At 44.0% G+C, this 21982-nt stretch overlaps 1 protein-coding gene across 1 annotated transcript; it reads right to left on the minus strand.

Moving 5' to 3' along the window:
- Positions 1-8586: 8586 nt before the first annotated feature.
- CCNG1 (cyclin G1) lies at positions 8587-21289 on the minus strand. The gene is made up of 7 exons (XM_073573820.1): positions 21130-21289; positions 17913-18176; positions 16844-17097; positions 15527-15605; positions 13930-14028; positions 13550-13746; positions 8587-9697 (listed from the first exon to the last, which is right to left on the minus strand). Exons 2-6 carry the CDS (start codon positions 18174-18176, stop codon positions 13555-13557), a joined length of 888 nt encoding a protein of 295 aa, XP_073429921.1. The 5' UTR covers positions 21130-21289; the 3' UTR covers positions 8587-9697; positions 13550-13554.
- Between the last annotated feature and the right edge of the window lie 693 nt (positions 21290-21982).

Genomic DNA, 21982 nt, shown 5'->3' on the forward strand with positions numbered 1-21982 from the left:
GCATGGATAACAGAGGGCTGCTGTACAATCAGAACCTATACAATAGGAAAAAATACATGCATAAATTTGCTGAATTATCACAATGTGCATATAGAGCATGGCAATGTATAGCAAATAAGAGTGCACCGCCAAAAAAAACTAAAAAAAATAATTCCTTATTCAAGCTCCATCCATTAAGTAAATAAGTAAATACACAGGTCCTTGTCAGATAACAGGTAATGATTCACCATAGTTCAACAGATATATAACGCCTAAAAGGCAAATTAGCAAGAGAAGCAAGAAATACCCGATGAAATGACAGGCAAAGGTTCCAACAGTTAGCAACCCACCCCAACGACCGTTTCGGAGGATTACTCCTTCATCAGGGGGCTTGTCTGAGCTTTTTTGCAGAGTAATTGAAGTCCTCTTTCTTCTTTAGCCGGCTTGGAGCCAACATGTTTTTCAATGTCGGGGCCCTTCGGAAGGTTATCAGGGGATTGTTGGGAAGAAGCTTCCCCAATATGGGATCATTAAGAAGTATACCCCAATGTTTTTTCAGAACCAGACGAATTTTCCTGTTCTGAGCTGAAAAAGTGGTAATAAAATTGAAGTTAAACTTAGCATCAGATGCTGTTTTTTTTGTTTTATTGGAGACTAAGTCTGTCTGTTCTATTTTTTGGCTTTCAGAGAAGGCTCTATGGATCAATTTTTTGGGGTAACTTCTTTCAAGAAATCCATGTGATAAGACTTTTGATTGGTTGATGATATCTATGTCCATACTACAGTTCCTCTTGATTCTTTTGTATTGGTTAAGTGGGATATTCCTCAGCCATTTGGTGTGGTGTCCACTTTGATAATGGACCTAACTGTTCGCATCCACAGGTTTGAAATAGGTTCTTGTGTGGATTTTTGTATTAACATGAAAGAAAGTGAGGTCAAGGAAGTGGACTGTGTCAGGGTTTACTACAGGGGTGAAACTCAAACCCCAGGTATTATCTTCAATGCTCCTGCGGAAGGACCCCACATCATCCTTAGAATTATCATAAATGAAGAATAGGTCATCTATGTAACGTTTGTAAATGATATTGGGGGCATGTGAACTACTGTATATGAAGATGGACTCGAAGATGGCCATGAACAAATTTGCATAAGTAGGTGCCACCTTCGAGCCCATCGCGGTCCCAAGTATCTGACGGTATAGGGTATCTTTAAAAGTAAAAAAATTATTATGGAGTATGAACTGCATGCCTTCATACAAAGATTCTTTTGTGTCATCCGTGGGTCAATGTCTATGAATGTTTTAAAATACACCAGTCCCAAATCATGTGGGATGCTGGAATAGAGGGCGGATACATCCATGAAGATGAAAACAAATGTGTCTTCCATGAGATGTCCTTCGTGAGTCGGATTAGATGACTGGAGTCCCTCAGATAACTGTGTAGTTGGTCTACATGTGTGTGCGCATCACCACATCCACATAATTTGCAAGGTTCGATGTCAGGGACCCCATCCCTGAAATTATGTGTCTCCCAGGGGGTCTTTTAGCATCCTTGTGGATTTTGGGGAGGTGATAGAAAAAGGCAATCGGTGGGTTTACAATTCTCAGGAAATTTTTCTCTGATTTGTTCAGAATATTCAGTCTATCAGCCTTTGATATTACAGCGTTATAAGTGATCACTGCATTATTATATTGAGTGTTATTCACTCTCCTATTAAGGGAATAGAAGAATCCAGGATATCTATAAACAGAAAGATAGTGAGGAAACACTTAGCTAACCTAAATGAATTCAAGTTTCCAGGTCCAGATGAATTACACCCCAGAGTACTGAAGGAGATAGCAGAAGAAATTTTTGAACCCCTCTCCATAATCTTTGAAAATTCTTGGAGAACAGGAGAAGTGCCAGAAGACTGGAGAAGAGCAAATGTTGTTCCTATCTTCAAAAAGGGGAAGAAGGTGGACCCAGGCAACTATAGGCCGGTGAGTCTGACTTCTATACCAGGAAAGATCTTTGAACAAATTATTAAACAACATGTATGTCAATACCTGGATAAGAATGAAGTGATTAAACAGAGTCAGCATGGGTTTGTAACTAATAAGTCATGTCAGACTAATTTAATTTCCTTCTATGACGGTATTACTGATTGGGTGGATCAAGGAAATGCTGTAGATATAGTATATCTTGACTTCAGCAAAGCATTTGACAAAGTCTCTCATACAATCCTTATTGAAAAAATAACTAAGTATGGAATGGACAAGGCAACTGTTAGGTGGATTCATAACTGGCTTAGTGATCGGACCCAAAGAGTGGTCGTAAATGGCTGCACATCCAGTTGGAAGAATGTCTCAAGTGGGGTACCACAGGGCTCTGTCCTGGGCCCTGTATTGTTCAACATCTTTATCAACGATTTAGATGAAGGAATTGAGGGTAAACTGATTAAATTTGCTGATGACACAAAGCTAGGAGGGATAGCTAATACTAGAGAAGAGAGAGATAGGATTCAAAAAGATTTAAATAAACTGGAGAAGTGGGCAGCAACTAACAGAATGGTTTTTAACAGGGAGAAATGCAAAGTACTACATCTGGGAAATAAAAATGAAAAAAGCATATATAGAATGGGAGGAATAGGGCTAAGTGACAGCACATGTGAAAAAGACTTGGGTATACTAATAGATCACAGACTGAATATGAGTCAACAGTGTGATGCAGCAGCAAAAAAGGCAAATGCAATTCTAGGATGTATTAACAGAAGCATACAGTCTAGATCACGTGAAGTCATTATTTCCCTCTACTCCTCTTTGGTCAGACCTCATCTGGAATATTGTGTCCAGTTTTGGGCACCACATTTTAAAAAAGACATCAACAAACTGGAGAAAGTTCAGAAAAGAGCGACCAGAATGGTGACCGGTCTGCAAACCCTGCCTTATGAGGAAAGGTTGCAGGATTTGGGAATGTTTAGTTTGCAAAAGAGAAGACTGAGAGGAGACTTAATAGCTGTCTACAAATATCTAAAGGGCTGTCACATTGTAGAAGGATCAACTTTATTCTCATTTGCACAAGGAAAGACTAGAAGCAATGGGATGAAACTGAATGGGAGGAGACACAGATTAGATATTAGAAAAAACTTTTTGACAGTTAGAGTGATCAATGAGTGGAACAGGCTGCCACGAGAAGTGGTGAGTTCTCCTTCAATGGAAGTCTTCAAACAGAGGCTGGACAGACATCTGACTGGGATGATTTAGCGAATCCTGCTTTGAGCAGGGGGTTGGACCAGATGGCCCAGGAGGTCCCTTCCAACTCTACGATTCTATGATTCTATGAGTGTTATCAACCTTATTATAAGTCTTGGGGTCAGATAATAGTCTCATTGCTTCTGCTAGGTAGTCCCCCCCCCCGGTCCTGTACCACTATTCCCCCACCCCTTGTCTGCCATGCGGATGACAAGGTCTGGATTGCCCTTTAGGGATTTTAATGCCTCTTTTTCTTTTAGGGTAAGATTGGATTCCCCCTTGCTATGTGTCAAAATGATTTTGTCCAGGTCATTTGAAACAAGATCAGAGAAAGTTTTCAGATGGTGGCCTTGACTTTGGATGGGGTAAAAATTAGACGTTCCTTTTAATCCAGTGTGATAGATGGGATCCTCTGTTGTTTTGGTGCTCTGGAGGGGGTTTTCTTTTGAAAAATGTCACTTAAGTGTTAGCTTTCTTATGAAGGACTGAAAGTCCATAAATAGATCTATTTCTCTAGTGTTATGGGTGGGGCAAAAAGAAAGACCTTTCTGTAGAAGAGAGGTTTCTGTAGATGTAAGGTTATAACTAGATAAATTGTAAATTGAAAATATTGTTACTATTAGTGATAAAATCATTGGTAGATGTATCCATGTCATTTGTTTGTACTTTTCTTATATATCAGGGATGGCCTCCCTTTTTTGTTTGTGTTTTCCACCCCCTCTTTTCCCTCTGGGGCTTTTTTTCGTTTTACTGATTTTACTGAGAGGCACTTCGTGATTACATTGTTCTGGACAGGACGATGCAACAGCTACATAAAAGAATAAACTTGCATAGGCATAATATAAAAGAAGGATTTCTACAGCATGGCCTTTCCAGGCATTATGCGTTATATCATAACAAAAGGATTTCCTTCCGGGTGATCCCTATTGACCATGCGCCCCCTGATAACCCCAACCGAGTCCAGACTCTTAATAGGAAAGAGATCTTCTGGATTCACAAGCTCAACACTATAAATCCCCATGTGCTCTGTTCCCCTGTACAACCCACCTCAATTTTCCTCTGTATTTTGTGACACAGATTTGACAAACATCTGCTCCTTGTTATGAAGGGGTTCATCCCTTGTTTTTTAATTTTTTTTCCCCTTCTTACAGAGTTTTTTAATCCACTATCATCTATTTTCCACCACCACCAAATAAAGAGATTCAATCAATTCCTTCCGTGGCTCAATGGTTTAAAGCACAATTAGCAGGGTCCTGCTAAAGAATGAATGGGCTAACACCATTGGTTGAAGCACTCCCCCAACTTGCAAAGTTTTATTTATTGAACTACTGTTTTATTGTGTTTCTCTGCATGTAGATTTTTTTTTAAATGTATGAACAATGGTTTTCAGGGATATACTCCATTATATTTTATGATTGTTTGTTGAGTTTACGATGTACATATGTGCTTAAGTCTGATTCCCCACCCATTGGGTGTGGCCTTTTTAAAGGAGGCGTCTCCATCTGCCTCCTTTGCTATAAATAGCAGACCCTGTATGTGTATAGACTGTCCTGAGGAAGTGGTGTGATCACCACGAAACGCGTAGAAATAAAGTCTATTTTCAATTACATCCACTTGGACTCCTCTGGTCCATCATCCTGACCGGCGAGCAGTGCAGTCTGATGCCCCATTCTCTCTACCTAGCAAAGGGTTTCCGTGTAAACTAACAAAAATGGGATTCAGCCGAAAGGCCGTTTAGTGTCTGCTCCGGTGGCATCCATCTTTTCAGGCCTGCACTTATGCGCTAAAAAGACACCTAAAGTGATGGGACAGTGCTGGAACACAAACCAGTCCAAAGTGACTCCATCTGCCTCATAAGTGAGTGGTTCCGTCTGAATCACAGTTTTGGGAAATTTCCACGGAAACCCCGACAGAAGCGCTCAGCGGAGTACAGGATAAATGTGAGCCGAGCCTTATTACGATTTTTGGGAGGTAGAATGAACAACTAGACAGCAGTACAAGAATAGTTATTTTTATGCGGTTCACCATGTGCTATAAAAGATAAATTGGATTTTTTTGGGTTGGTGCAATTACAGCAATATCATATTTATGCAGTTTTTTTGTAAGATCTTGCTGCCAACAGAGTAAAAATGTTTTTTTTCTTTTGTCACCATAGTCTGAGCTGTAACTTTAAACTTTATTTTTTGGCAAACAGGGCTGTATGAGGGCTTATTTTTTTGCAGGATGAGTTGCAGAATTTTTTGGCATCATTTTGGGGTACATATTTTTGGAATGCTTTCTATTCAGATTTTTCTGACACAATATGAACAAAACCCAGCAATTTAGATATTGTTTTTATTTTCTTGTGCCATTCACCATGCGCTAATTGTGATACAGACTTGTTAGTCAGGTCAGTAAGTTTAAGGTGATACCAGATGTTTTATATTTGTAATTTTTATACACCAAAATCAAATTTTAGAAAATTGACAAAATTAATTGTTTCAGCATTGTCATTCTGAGAACTGTAACTTTTTCACCATATGAGCCATATTAGAGCTTGTTTTTTGCAGGGCAGTTTTTTTTTTTTTTTTTTTTTAAACATGACTATTGCTTAAGGGTACGATTCAACGTACCGTAATGTCTGCACTTTGGTCAGAGCGGAAACCCGGCTCCGCCCAGAGCCCCTCCCCCTTCTGTACGCACAGCAATTCCGGATGTGCTCATTGAACACATCCGGAATCACTGCAGCGTATCCATAGAGTAGGCAATTTACCTTGCAGAGACTGAGCATCTCCGCCAGGTAAACCGACATGCTGCGGTCTAAAAAGACACGCCGCATGTCCGGTTTAGCAGGTGTGTCACCCGTGTATTCGGATGCATAGTGGAGACGGGATTTCATAAGATCCCCCCCACTATGCTGTAACATCTGGCAGCTGCAGATTAAACGCTGCGGCTGTACGCAGCGTTCAATCTGCAGCAAATACTGAATGTTTCCGCTACATGGAAACATGCCCTTAATCACTTTTTTGCAAGTCAGTATAATGAAAAAGCAAGTCAAACGGAATAACGTGCTAGTTTAATAGAGCGGGTCGTTGGACGCAGCAATTCCAATTTTGTACTTGTGTCATCAGCAACGCTGCGTTTTGAATAGCAAAACAGATTAGTAATGTTTTTTTCTCCCCACATATTTTGACTTTACTGTGGGACATGTATAATTTTTACTTTAATCACTGGTCTCATACATGAGTACAGCAGTGCATGAGAGCAGTCAGTGTCTCACTGACAGCCTGTGAGAGCCAGCTTATTGCTGGATCTTAGGCTACTGTACTCTGGGATTATCACCTGACTTCAAAGTACCATGGTAATCATCAAGACACTATTCTCCTCGTGAGGGTCCAGTGGATACAGGGGGGCGATCTTGTGACCCCCTTGTAACAACTTAAACACCACTGTCATGATTGACCTCAGTATTTAAGGGGTTAGTCTGCCCTGATTGGGTGCAAAACCAGTCGAGTGCGATACTGTAGGGTGTCAGCTGTTATGCAGCTGACAACTGTGGGAATTGCCACCACTTTGAAGCCCAATCATGAGGGCTTATGAGGCCAAACCATGAAAACAACCAAAGACCAGCGGTCATGATACAAGGCAGTAAAGTTAAACCATGAGGTTCCGTTCCCACGAACCAGATGTAAGATTCTGGATAGGAAAAATGTGGTCAGACAATCCACGCTGCGAATCACTAAAAACTCGGATTATTAATACAGTGGTCTTTATGCTACGTGTTTCAGAGTCTCACAGAACTCCTTCCTCAGGAAAAAACCGGAGGTGGTTTTTACCTGAGGAAGGAGTTCTGTGAGACTCTGAAACGTGTAGAATAAAGACCACTCTATTAATAATCTGAGTTTTTAGTGATTTGCAGTGCGAATTGTCTGACCACATTTTTCCTATCCAGAATCTTCCATGTTGGTCCCTTGTGGATCTGTGGTTCTGTAGCAGCAAATCCTCCATTGCCTGTTACACTCACCAAATGGAGTTTTGTATTACTTGCAATTATCTGCACACCGGATAACACACTATTGCACCATTTCTCTTACAGCAAACTTCACGATCCAGATGTAGCAGTGCTTTGCACGCTGTGTATTTTTGCTGCTCCCAATTGAACACAGACAAAGCTGAATGTGTTCACTGAACCAATTGACTTTACCACATTCAATTCATTCTATTGATGCAATTTCTGTAGCAGAGACTAGAGTCTCCGGTAGAGAAATAGACATTCTGCGGTCCTGAAAGACGTGCCACGTCAGTTTCTGCAGGTGAACATAGTTGCCTAGTGGACACTGGATTTCTAGCAATCCCATCCACTATGCTGTAACATCTGGCCGCTGCGGTTTTGACACTGCATAAATATTCAGCAATTCCTGAACGTAGGAAACGAACCCCAAGATGTAGGCCAGAGAGCCGCCGCCAAGCTTCAGCATAAAGCCATGTGACTAGTATTAGCCAAGAAGCCTAGTCCATCTGAGGAAACACTTCCACAATACATTTACCTGTGCTGCCTCCACACCATAGCTTCACCTTTTCCTTCCAACTCTGGATACACTCTAGAGCAGCGTTTCCCCAAACTCCAGTCCTCAGGAACTCTAACAGATCAGGTTTTCTTTAGCATTGCACAGGCATGAGCCTGTAGCATTTTCTGATGCCTTGATAATTCCATCACCTTTGCAATACTAAGGAAATCCTGAAAACTTGATCTGTTGATGGCTCTGAGGACTGGATTTTTGGAGACATTGTTCAGAACAGAACTGGTAGTAGCAAGAGAGCCTTCCTTGGAGGGAAGTTGTGTCAGAACCAGGAATACTGCACTATGGCACATGATGCACTAGCTAGTTGCAAGACTTCTGCCCAGGTAGGAGTCAGCACCAGGCCTTCTAAGTCTGTACTGTGTCGCTCTAAGAGAGAAGATATCTTCACTCTAGAAGAAACTCTCATGCAACCATCCCCTGCAGGCAAGAGGGAGGGGAGACTTTTTTTTTTTTTTTTACACTATGGGCAGGTATCCTCACATGGTCGTCGACAGGTCTCAGCATTTGCATGCAGCTAGAATGCTGCCAAGTTGGGTGGGAATCCACCTGATGGGACCACCCAGAGTTCTTCACCACTCACCTGGCGTTTGATAAACTGGGTTCTCCAACATACTAAAGCATGGAAAAAATCAGCTATTGATCTCTAAAAAATGGAGGCCTGTCTTGTTTGTGGCAGTGGTTCACATTAATTTGTGTTACAGAAGTCTGACTAAAGATAATTTATAGTAAATGGCAAAGGAATCAGTGCAGCGGTGAGGAAACAAGTTTGTTCTTCAGTTATGTATAGTTACAAGATAAAAGACAAGTCACATTGCCTTCTTTTCAATACATTTATTGAAAGGCTCACTTCTTACTGCATTGTGTATAGGCACTCCTTGTAACCCTGACAGAGGCCCTCGAATGTGCACGTCTGTAGGCAGCGCCTCAGTGAAGGACAGCTGTTACAGTAACTAACACCAGCCAGTCATACAACCACAATATCAGTATAATTATTACAAATACATACATTCCAGGAGAAGAAAACCATTAATTGAAATGCAGAAGACTGATATAATAGGGGCTGCATCCATGGCCGCGCTTCATGGCTACATACACTGATTTGGCCTAGTTTCTCTGATCCACTTCACAGGATCAAGCTTGGCATTGCCCGCATCTTTCTTCTAGACAGGAAATATCCATGTATTGTTAGTAACTTTGACCAAGTTTTAGCTTATAACAAAGTACCTACAAGGCGACCATCAATAAATAGTGTTTTTAAGGCTAAATTACTTTAATAATTAAATGCTAGACCATCAGTGACGGTCTACAGCAGAGAAAAATCTTCAAAAGGGCAGATCTGCACTAAGAGCTCATGTGTGACACTGAAACATCTCACGGCGCCGCCACCAAAAATGTGAAGAAAACTAGTAAAGTGCTTTGTTGGAGAAATTATACAGGCCAGTAGTTTGCTTCTTATAGTTGTAGGGCCACAGCGGCTGATAAGCAGAGCTATGCCGATAGTATCAGCATGTAGTGCAGTTAGTTACTCAGGATACATTCATATGACTGCATTTTCAGCCAGAATGCCGACTCCCCTGCCCCAAACTATGCAGAATGAACTGGGTAGTTTATATCTACATTAGTATTTCACATCTGTGAGAGATGAGAATCTGCATCAAGCCTTGAGAAAAAAAACCCCCTCATTATGCATTCTGCTTAGCTACCCCTTCCCAAAATGGACTATGTAGGTTGGAGTGAACATACAGCAGGCACCATCTCCTACTGCCAAGACTCCTAGGCCTGTGCAAATCTCTCCAAGTCCTGAAGACCTTTAGATCACATCTTGTCTTCGAATAACTAGCTGCCATGTTATCAGTGGGCTTCACAGTTTATGGATCCAACATAAGCGCCAGTGTCCAGGGAACAGAAGGTCAATAGTTTTCTAATCCTGCAGTGAGAAAAAAAGAAATATTACTAAAAAATGAAGGCAAACATTTCAGTCTTCTCCTATTGAAGACCTTTCCCTAGGATGTGTGGGCAGGGGTCCGACACTGTATCCTCACCAATCAGCACCAGTCATATATAGAGTCGAACAGCGGCTCTGCACACCGCATAGTGGCTATCCCCAGATACAACAAATCAGCTCTTGTACTTCAGAAGGAACTGAGAAGCCCAGAAAACCCCTTTGGCTGCAAATTAGGATTTCAGGATACATGCGCCAATTAAGTCAGAGTCCCAGAAGTATCTCTATGCCTGGTCCAACCACCTGGCTAATGGACACAAGTTACCAGCATCATAATTAACCGTGTTAGCCGAGTTCACCAAACCTGGGCTCAGACTGGGATTGGTTGTAATCTAGGTGCAAATATGGACTGTATTACAATCATAATCTAAGCCTTAGGAGTTCATTATGCAAAGGGATTTATCAACGTTACGAAACAACTCAATCTTCTATACTGGGACTTTTAACCTAACTTTTGTAGATTACAGTATAAATACTATTGATGAGCGAGTACACTCGTTGCTTGGGTTTTCCCATGCATGCTCGTGTGTCCTCCGAGTATTTTGGCGTGCTCAGAGATTTAGTTTGTGTCGACGCAGCCGCATGGTTTGTGGCTGCTAGACAGCCTGAACACATGTGAGGAATGCCTGCTTTGTTAGGGAATCTCCACCTGTATTCTGGCTGTCTAGCAGTCGCAAATCATGCAGCTGCGTTGACACGAATTAAATCTCCTAGCATGCCAAAATACTCAAGAGGTCACCAGATCATGCTTGGGAAAACCCAAGCAACGAGTACACTTGCTCATCACTAATAAATACACTTTCAGCACAAAGCTTTCCTATATACACGAGGAATAAAGCCATTCTGTGATTTACATATTCAATTCTCCCCTCTGCAGGTTCATTTCTAAAGGTAACGGAGCTGCTGGGTAGATACAAGCTGCCATCTGTCATTCTCACCATGTCGGTCATGTCTGCTGTTTCTGTTTTGCCTCAAGAACCCCTGGAGCGGTGTGCACGCGCATCTCGTGTCAGCTATCCTGCATGTTCCCTAGATCAGTGTGCACACTCACCTCATGTCTGTTGAGCTGCAGGATGCCTGCGTTTCTGCTCTGCCTTCTGTGATCATCTCGTCATGTCTAGAATCCCTGATCTTGTGTCCTTCCTATGTTCTAGCATAGGCTGGTTCTGCATTCGTCTCTGCATGTCTGAAACCCTGATCATGTGACCTTTTCTAGGATCCTGCACTGTCCGGTTCTGCAATCATCCCTGCATGTCTGGAATCCTGATCATGTGACTGCGCTCTGTGATCCTAGAGGATCTGAACTGGAAGTTCTACCCTGGTCCTGACCCGGAAGAGGAGGTGCTATGCCCTATATCAGTCCGCCCCTTCCTATGCTCAGGGCCTGAGTATTGTGTTGCTTCTCTGCATGGCTGTTTGGTCTGTGGGGTTGCTTCCTCTATTCTGTGCCCTTGCACCTTGCTCTGTAGTGCGTCTCTGCACACGCTCCGTGCTCGTATTCCGTCTCTTGTCTCATGCCCTGTCTAGTGTTTGTCCTTCGTGCCATGTTTTGTCTTTGCCTTGCTGTCCTTGTTTGTTCTGATTCTGTTCCGTGTTTCTTTCCATGTTTCCGGTCTCGCTTTGCTTGTGGCTTCAGGTACCCCTCTGTACCCTGTCCCTGACGTGTCTCCCTACACGTGCAGGCCTCGCTCTGTACCCTGTCCCTGGCGTGCCTCTCTGCACGTGCAGGCCTCGCTCAGTACTCTGTCTAGTCCCAAGATTCTCCCTTGGCCCAGCTCTGGGCTTCGGCTTACGCTCCGCTGCTAAGACTCTGTCCCTGACGTGTCTGTCTACACATGCAGGCCTCCGTTCTGTGCTCTGTCCCTGGAGTTCCCCTCGGTACACGCAGGCCTCGCCTTGTATCCTGCCCTGGCATGTCCTTTGCATGCGCAGGGTCCTGTCTACTACTCTATGCCTTGTCTCTGATTCTTCGTGCGCTCCTGCACTTTTCGTACTAGGCTTTGCCGTGCTCTCTACACGCGTCCCTGTCCTGTATCTTTGCCTAGCCCTGCCTTGTGGCTCCGTGCACGTGCCTGTCTGTTGTGCCTCAACCGTGCTGCCTCTAGCCGTGCTCGCCTGTGTGCCTCAGCCATGCCCCATCCAGTGCTATAGTGGTCTCCGGCTGCGTGGCCACAGCGGTGCCGCCTCTAGTCATACCCGCTTGCTTATGCCATCGTCGGCACCACCTGCCGCTGCTCCCAGCTGTGATCTCCGTGCTCCCTTGCATGCACGCTGGTTCTCGCACTGTGCCGTTTCGTGCTACTCTTGCACAAAGTCTTTTGTTCTCCTTGCTCTGCTCCCTAAGTTTGCCTGCCGGATTCCATAACCTGCCGACCGCTGCCAGAGGTCTGGACCTAGATGACTGCGGCCTGATGTCTGGAGTTGATGTCCGTAGCCTGCTTCCTGGACCCTGTTGGTCGACGCCAGCACCCCGGATTCCGATGCCATTGAACCCGTCCATGGCGTGCCCTCGCACGCGCAGGTCTCCGTCCTTGTACCAGTCCCTGGCGTGTCCGTTGACATGCATCATGTCGTTAACCCTGTCTTGTTTCCTTGCATGGAACCCTGGCTGACTTTCGGATGTCCGGATCCTGATGATTGCCTACAGAGCTTCCAAACCTGATGTCCCGGTTGATCTTCGTCCGGAGTCTGATGTCATCGTGCCTCCGCTTACCATCTGCACGTACCATGCTTGGACTTTGGCGTGCCCTTGCACGCACCTAGCTATGTTGTCCCTGTTCTGGTTATGTTTGTACCTGATGTTATCCCTGAAGCCTTCCTTAAATGAAGTTTCTTTGAACTAACGTCTCGTCTTGTCCAGCTGCCGTGGTGGCTCACCCCCTTGGTCAAGCCCCTGACACTCCCTGTATAGGGGGTGGTTCTCACTAGGTTAGCTTGCCCTAGGTGGGTGGGTGCCACGGCCCAGAGGGTCCACTCATTCAAAGAAGAAACAATTCAGCGTAAGCTGACGCACGTCACACCATCGTGTTACAGAAGAGGAGTGCTCCTGCTCATCCATCTCACCAGCACACCGTTTAGAAGCAGTAGTATAGCTGACATACTGCAGTATGAGCAGTGCAGCTGTGAATCCAGTACTCTGGCAAGTTAAATCAATTCAAGGCAGTGTGTCTCATTCCACTCACAGACTTCTGAGCAGCAGTAATTTGATCCTTGTGGTGTAAATTCAATGTGAAGCAAGGAGTAGGCTTTTAAAAAAGGAAATCTGTCAGTAGTATCAAACCTCCTAAGCCATCTATATGATCATATAGGTTATAGGAAGCTGAATAAAGTGATTGTATTCCTCTGGAATAAGACATTTTTCTTAATAGGTAAAGAGCTATTAAGATCTATATAGATAATCTGCCTACAGAGATTAAATGAAAAGAGGCATTACCAGTGAGACAAGTGGCTCAGAACAGCAGGCTACCAGACATTACAGGTCTCACACTGGTAGCAGCCTCTCATTTAAATTATTTGGAGGCAGATCGTTGTCTGACCCATAGATCATAATAGTCCAATTACACATTAAGAAAAAAAAAATTATTCCAGAGAAATCAGATCACATATCAAGGTGCCATTATATTCAATTATTCAACTTTCTAGGACTGCACACTCTTCTACATGGCTTAGGAGAGATGATCTTACTGATAATGTTCCCTTTGACCATTTCCATTGGAAGATATTTTATAAAAAAAAGTTCTCGTAAAGTGTTTTCTCCTGAAAATTAACCACAATTACCTGTATTAGGAACCAGATTCAGGAATGGTGGGAAGATGTGCTATCCTGTAATAACTGTGCTTCAGCTGTCTCGCCGTGCGGCCAGATACAATCCACTTGAGCTTCTGAACATTTGGCTTTGAACATTTGCTTGAAGAATATTCCGCAAGGCACTTTGATACTAATTCTTTCCAGCAGAACAACTCTCTGCCACTGATCTGAAAGTAAGGGCAAGAAGATGTTAACCCTCCGTAATGAGCCATTCCCCTCTGTGACTTCCACTGTAAACTGCAGTACAGACTAAACGACACAGTAATGTAACACTGGTGTAAGCCTATAAATAAGAAAACTATGGTGGGGTGACAATTGTTATATAAATGGTGTTGTGTAAATCATCTCACCTTGGAATATGTCTGGAGACCTTCTATTACTTCTGATAATTCATGCAACTTCTGATCCTGCATCTCAACCGCCAATATAGACAATGCCAACAAAGAGGGCTAGGAAAGAGAAGAGAGGGCAAGTGTGTGAGACAATGGCATCTCTACTATGGGGAACCATTTTTTACCCACATTGAATGGCATAAAAACAAACTTCAAATAAATACTGATATCCTGTACCAATTTATAACTTGGGATCTAACCCCATCCGCTTACTGAATTATAAGGTAAAATGAATGGAATCAGTCAAAACTACAACTTTGGATTATTGGTAGAAGGAAAAAAAAAAAAAAAAACAGTTATGAACTGGAAGACTCAGGAAAATGAATGTATAAAAACTACAATTTTGCCATGGTGGTAATGGTTAATATGACAGATGGACCTCACAGCAGTGAGTGCTGGCTTGGGGGTAATACAATGTAAGACATGGAATAACACTCAAATATGCCATCACTTACAGTACAAGCTCTAAGAGACACGGCAAACTCTGGCCCACAGGACGAGTATATTTGTCCCGCAATGCCAGTCATGTCCCTTGTTTTCAGATGCGGCCCATGCACTGTTAACTAGATTGGCATCCTTGTCGCCAATAAACATGAATGCAACGCTGGACGAGGGAGCATCAGCTGATGTTCCTCCCATATTATTCCCCCACTGCGCCGAGATGTGATAACGTGCCAGTTGTACAGAGATGTGCAGAGTAGCCAAAGACACCATGAAGAAACCAGAGCAGATGGGTAACAAGCAGATGAGTTTATTTTCTTTAAATGTGGGGCACATTGTACATTATGGAACACTATGTGGGTCTTATTCTTTATAGTGCATTGTGAGGAGGGCTGTGAGGGGTTTACAACTGGAGAATGATACAGTGATGGTCACCACTGTTGGGGTAGGTACAATAGCACCATCATAACGTGCATGTGGAGCAATTGTCTTATGACAATATCATGCTGTGGGGGCACTATTATTCAAGGGTTTGTGTGGTTTTTTATACGTTATTACATATTTAAAATTTGGCCATATTTTTTCTACTGCTCTTACATATTATTCCAGGATCTGTTAGTTAAAATATACTTTGCTCATGGGACAACCCCTTTAAGTATGTTTCCATATGAAAAGGTTTATAGTTATATTTCATAAAGACAAACTTCCTCAATTGTACAAATATCAAGATTGCCCAGCAACTTTAGTTTTGACCCTCTGTGTATTTAAATTTGACATCCCTGCTCCAAGACCACTATCTAACCGGGGAATGAAGGACTGCTTGCTCCATTGCAGCTCCACTTTGAGTAGTGAGGTCTTTGCAGAACAGATTCTTAGCCCCCCCCCCACATGCTACAAGTCATCCTGTGAAGGAAAAGTTTGAAGGGTATGCCGAACTGAAGCAGTGGCGGTCTCCTTGTCAGGATCAAGAGGGTCCCAGAAATCAAACTCACAAAAGTCTGTAAGTGCTATTAAAAGGGGTATTTGCCATGATATACAGAGTCCAAGTAATTTTGTCTATATTCCAGTACATGCAACATTACGGAAATTGTGTCATTTCTCTCCCTTCACTTACCTTTGCCTTAGAGAATCCAAGCCTACAGTGACAGGCCTTAAGATTTGCTTCAAGATGTTCCAATGGAAACAGTTTTTGCCTAATGGAGAAAAGTAGAAAAGAGATTATACACATATATTTAGTCATTGCAATTTGACATCGCTTTACATTTGTAGATTTATGATCCAGTGCATAGGTAGAAGTTAGCGTTTGTTTATAGGAGGATGTTCACTACCCCCAACAACCCCTTCCAATCACTGCTCCCCCTCGTAAATAACTGTCCTAGCCTCTGGTTCTCAGAGGGCATGCATGACATAAACCTTGCATCCAATCTGCAGCCGATTCACTCTCCCTTCCTTTGGACAAATCAGACATCCAGAGGTAGTGATAGCAGCCACAGCTTTGACTTCCTCCAGATATCAGTTATGTCCGTAGGAGAGTAAAGCAGACACTGACTGACTGCAGGGATCCTTTGACAGTGTTATGCGATCTCTGGGAGAGTCACCGCTGGAACCAGAGGTTATAATGATTATTCACTTGGGAAAACCATGATTTTTTATCATCCGAATCAGCAAATGCAGCCTACACTGCCAGATCAGCAGCTTCTATTTTCACCTATGGTATACTTTTCCCCCTCCCTCTACATAGGAAGCCCTTGCAGGCAGGGTCCTCGCTCCCACCTTACCCATGTCTCTTAAGCATGTCTGATTATACTTCTACGCCCAACCAGAACACTTTGGCCATCACACGTGTTTCTTCTAAAGGCCCCCCCATAAACATTAAAGAGATGTCATGGGTGGACTGACTGTACCATCAGATGTCAGTGGAGAGGAAGCCGAAGAGTGTAGTTATTCATGCATTCCTACGTAAGGAGGAGTTATAGTCTTCAGCCGCCTAGTGTATATGGGGGGGCTTTAACACTAGAGCTCTCCTCAGCGAGTCTAACTGACCCACAAGTCTGGAGAAGGGGCACATCAGCTAACCAGCCATTTTGTTGCAACATCTTTATATTTCTCCTGTCATATTTTAATAATCTCTGGAACACATTATCTTCAGCAACACCCCCAATGCTGCAGTCTCATGTCTCCCAGAATGCATTGCAGAACAGAACTTTCCATTGTCAGAACTATGCAGAGCTGTGACTGCTGCCCTGCGCTATACGCCAGATTCACACAGTAATGGAGAACCTCATGCACATGAGGCTGCAGAGTTCAGGTCAGGGGACCGCAGCCAGTCAGTGCATCACATCCATGCTCAGGCCACAACTCACATATGTTAGTCCCACCCAGGATTGATTGCTTAGTATTTACAGATTGACCTCAATAGTAATGATTTTACCTTTCATTTGACAAGTTCTCCACAACCAATGAATGGTAGACTTGTAAGAGGTGATACGCAGTTGTAGTTTTCACTTTCCAGCCCAACTTTTCCAAAACGATCTTCTCCATGCGCATCATGTCACACATTGTAAACTTGTACTGACTTATCCTGATCAGATCGGTCGCCAGGGGCACGTTTCGCTCTTCTTCTGTGCTTTTAACAGCGAGGTACAAACACGTCAAACCGACACAGCCCAGATATTTCGGTTGTACCTGAAATAAGATAAATATTACATCAGAATATTGCTTATTTTTCCTCAGAGTTCAGTTTTTACTCTTGCCCAATGTAGTGACACATTCAAGACTAATAGTGGGATCAGTGCTACCCAACGGGTCTTCAGAAGTCTTCAACTACTAACAGTGCAAATCTGTAAACTCCTCATTGCGTCTTTGTTGCACTGTCACTCCAGCCCATAAAAAGTTACACTTCCAATGTTCCTGTGCAGAGATAATCTTATAAATTTGCCCCCGATGTGTACTGGTTGTGTCGGCCCATACCGGAACATTGTCTGATCATACCTCAGCTCCTGAGTGGGGGGAGAAAAAGAGTAATAATAAAAGAAGAAGTGATCCAGCTGAAGTGCTCTGGTGATTTATTGAGTGCTGTTCAGACAACAGAACATTAGCCAGAAACGCGTAAACAATGTTCTGTTGTCTGAACAGCACTCAATAAATCACCAGAGCACTTCAGCTGGATCACTTCTTTTATTATTGCTGTGCGGCCAGGGCAGGGCCGGATCCGAGTCTGAGGTGCGGTGAGGTCAGACATGGGTGAGCTGGTCTTTCAAACCAGAAAAAGAGTATACAGACAGGACAACCATACAGCAGTCTCTGCAGTCCTATATAGTGGAACACGTCATGCGGTAGATCTTTCTATATCATGGGTCCTTATAGTGGACAGAGCCTCAGAATAAACTAATAGTGACCAACACTGGGCATACACCGCCTGAGTGTATGCACCCAACACTGGGCACAAACTTAGTGTGGACCTAGCCGTAGCAGCAGGTTTCCAAGTATGGGTCCTTTACCTTCATTTTGGCCAAAAAACGGTCCAAAATGTTCACAGCCAACGAGAAGGTTTCTGTACTGAAACCAAAGAACTGAGTTAGACTAAGCAGGTCCTTCACTTCAAAGTCACGAAGTCTGGACGTCATCCGGAGGCCATTGTCGTGAGCAGTTTCTATCAAACGCAAACCACAAGCTTTGGGCTGGCATTTCAGCTCCTGCTCCAAGAGTGAGTTCAGCTGGTAAAGAAGACACTGAGCTTCTGATGTTACAAGCGTGTCGATCATCTGCAAGACAAGACGACAGATCAGACTCGGTAAACATTCTGCATGTAGTCACATAGCGCTCTGCATCTGGTGGAAGAGATTAGTGTAGAATAGTCACTCACTGGCCCATGAGCCACAGGTGGTCCTCCGTTACTTCCTACCCCCCTATGTAAGACCACTTCATACAGTGCAGCTGTCCTGCATTACCTCCTAGCCCACCAATGCAAGACCTCTTCATACAGTGCACCTGCCCTCTTACCTCCTAGCTCCCCAATGTAAGACCACTTGATACAGTGCAGCTGCCTTCTACGAGGCTGAAGTTGGTTTCTTATTCGTCCAGTTTCTTATTTGTCAATTTTCGATTTTATGTCTTTTATAGGTTTAACAAAAAAATAAGCATCACAATAATTATACAATGCAGTGAGGTGCCCTGATGTGAATACACCTAAAAACAGCTACAAGAGTTATAAAACTGGCACAAAAATGGGCAAAGGGCATTAATAAGAGGGTTAAATGACTTTGGGCCACTGATCTCACACTAACACAGATCGTGATGCCCCGCATCAAAACCAGGTCCCTCTAGCCTGGCTCCAATGGGTTCTGAGCATTAGAATTGGCATCAAAGTGGGCAAGCAGCTGATTTTCACAGTTTTGAACAAGCAACTGATGGTTTTAAGGGGAGGGGTTAAGTGACTTTGGGCCACTGATCTCACTGTGTATTCTTAGTGTGAGATCAGTGGCCCAGTCATTTAACCCCTTAAAATCACCAGTTATTCAAATCTGTGAAAATGGGTTGTTTGTACATTTTGATGCCAGTTGTAATGCCCAGAACACATTTGTGCCAGGTTAGAGGGACCTGGGTTTGATACCAGGCATCACCATCTGTGTTTCTTAGTGTGAGATCAGTGGCCCAAAGTCATTTAACTCCTTAAAAACACCACTTATTCAAATGGCCAAAATTGACTGTGTCCACTTTGATGCCATTTCTGATGCCCAGAACCCATTTGGGCCAGGCTGAAAGGAGCTGGGTTTGGCCTGTTTCACACTTCCGTTTTTGTGTCGGCCAAACGGATCCGTTTCAGTTTTTTTGACGGAAACTGATGCAAACGGATCCGTTTTTAAAAAACGGATCCGTTTTTTTTACGGATCCGCGGTAACCACTAATGGAAGTCTATGGGACAAAAAAAACGGATCCTGCAAAAAAATGGCAGATCCGTTTTTTTACGGAAACCAACGGATTTTGACGGATTTGAAAAAACGGAAGTGTGAAACAGGCCTTTGATGTGGGGCTTCCTGTTCTATATGTTTGCAGTGTGAGCTCAGTGGCCCAAAGTCATTTAACCCTTTCATCAACGCCCTTCGGTGTCCACTTTGATGCCCATTTTTGTGCCAGTTTTAGGCTGTGTGCCCACATTGCGTTTAAGCATTTGCCGCTTTTTTCTGCAGCAGAAACACTTAAAAAACGCTAACAAAACACATCCCATGCAATCCTATGGGATTCCACAGTTGCAGTGTTAATGCTGCGCAATCGCATAGCGGAAAAATCCGCATGTTCATTATTTCTGCGGAATTGGAGATTCCGCAGCCATAGGATTGCATTGAAACGCTCACGTTACGCATGTCGCTATGCCTATCATGCGTGAAGTGAGCGCTTCATGTGCGGATGGCACCCAGGGTCTGGAGGAGAGGAGACTCTCCTCCATGCCCTGGGTACCATAACCCTGTAAAAAATAGAATTAAAAAAAAAATAAAATTGGGATATTACTTACCCTATGTCGGCCCCCCGGCGTCCTTCCCGCCTCTCACCACGCGACTCGTACGTCATCAAAGGTCCTTCACGCAAAGCACGCCTGGGAACTGAAGATACCGGGAGTGTGGCTGAGGACTCTAGGGGCCGTCAGAAGGCAAGTATATCCCATTTTTTAAAATTATTTTTTATTATTTTTAACATTCTTTTACCATTGATGCTGCACAGGCAGCATCAATAGTAAAAAGTTGGTCACACTTGTCAAACACTATGCTTCACAAGTGTGACCAACCTGTCACTTTTCCAAGCGATTCTTCAAATCGCTTGGAAAAGCGCTAGCATTCTGCAAGCTAAAAACGCTTGTGTTATGCGGGAAGACGCATGCGTTTTACCTGCGGCAGGGAGTTGCGGAAATTTCCGCAGCATTTCTGCAACGTGTGCACATACAGTAGCCTTAGTTTCTGGAGCTGTTAGGTGCACTCCCATCAGGGCACCTCGCTGCATGGTAGGTTATTATTGTGGTGCTCTTTTTGTTAAACCGATAAAAACTAAAGGAAAATTGCCGAATAACAAACCAACTTCAGCCCCGTCTGCCGTCTCTGGAAGACAAGAACAGAATCTGCCCCTCTTCTTCCGATTAGAGGGCACGGTGACATTTTCACCCATTTCTACAACCTACAAATGAATACATCCATTTGTGAAGATGTATAGGCCGGAGGGTTTTATTTTTACAAAGAAGAAAAAAAAAAAAAGCTAGGCCCCTGTACACACTAGACAGCGAGTCCTGACTGCCCCACGTTCAGGGATGTCTGGCTGAGCACAGGGATCAGCACCAGCCCACTCCACGGACTCCTCTCAGTGACATAAGCGGCCACCCGTGTACATCAGACTGCGGACACCCCGTGTGGCTCTGCACCTAGACCGTGCCCAGCTCCCCTGCACATGCGCAGTGTCAGGCTCCACACTTCCGGCCTCAGACCGCCAGTCAGGCCTATCGTAAAGCAGCAACCCCCGAACAGCTGCCGACACCAGTCACAAGCCCCGCCCTCACACAGGACAAGCCCGGACCTGTCCTCTCCATGGTAACAGCAGGCCCGGCCGTACGGGCCCCGCTACGGTACCGGAGCTCACCGCCTGGACGCACGGACTCCAGCAACAGGCAGAGACTAAAAGCGTTCCCAAGAGCTGAACTCTAGAAGCCGCCCCCACCTCACACCAGGGCCGTACCGTGTCCGGGGTGCGGGAGGTCCACGTCTTACGAAGTTACTGGAGCTTGGAAAATAGTTTCTTCTCCTTCCCGTTTTCTCCTATTAGATAGTCATTAAAGCGTCCCCCACCCCAAACTAACAGCCCCCTCCCCAGCTCTCCTGTACTCAGCTGACTAAAGGGCTCGCCCCCCTGACAGCCGCTTATATAGCCTGCCTGGAGGCCGCCCCTCCCCTCCTATTGGCCCGTAGTGAGGCAGCAGTTCCTCAGGATGCAGCACTCCACCTGCTGGTGATACTGTGTAACTGCAGAGTTCTCAGTGACGCAAATCCCTGCTCACACATTGCTTTTTTTAATCCACTTTTATGCACTGCTTACAAAGTTCTTGGTTTTTGCTGCAATTTTTGTCAGGGTACATTTGTCTTTTGTAGATGCCGATATAGTTTAGTGCTTAAAAAAAAAAAATCTGATTAAACTTCATTCATCAGGGCTTGGCACCAAAAACGCAGCAAAACCTGATACCTGCGTTTTTTGCACTAACAGCAATGAGTGGAAAACGTTGAAAAAACAAACAGTGAAAGAAGTGACATAATGCATTTTGCAAAAACGCAGCGCTCTCATAAAAAAGTCAGCAAAAAGAAAGCCAGGCCGTGTGCATGAGGATTCCGAACTCTCATATACTTTGGAAATGCAGCTCAAAATTTGCATAAACCCCCCGGCAAAAAACGCAGCATGTGCACATAGCCCAGTAGTGACCCTCCGCTTTCCTTTTGTCCATCGCTTCTCATGCAGATTGGTGATAACTCGCTGATTGGTGGGGGTCCGACTGCTGGGATCAGTAGAATGGGGTATTTTTGTCCCTATTACTATATAG

The sequence above is a fragment of the Dendrobates tinctorius genome, unplaced genomic scaffold (assembly GCF_039654945.1).
Source record: "Dendrobates tinctorius isolate UK_male_01 unplaced genomic scaffold, ASM3965494v1 ptg000036l, whole genome shotgun sequence".
Taxonomy (NCBI): Eukaryota; Metazoa; Chordata; class Amphibia; order Anura; family Dendrobatidae; genus Dendrobates; species Dendrobates tinctorius.

Coding starts and splice junctions, on each gene's coding strand:
- CCNG1 (XM_073573820.1), bottom strand. CDS start 18,176: ATGATCGACACGCTTGTAACATCAGAAGCTCAGTGTCTTCTTTACCAG. Junction 17,098..17,912: donor GTTTTTTGGCCAAAATGAAG/GTAAAGGACCCA, acceptor ATCTTATTTCAG/GTACAACCGAAATATCTGGG. Junction 13,747..13,929: donor GTCTCCAGACATATTCCAAG/GTGAGATGATTT, acceptor CCTTACTTTCAG/ATCAGTGGCAGAGAGTTGTT.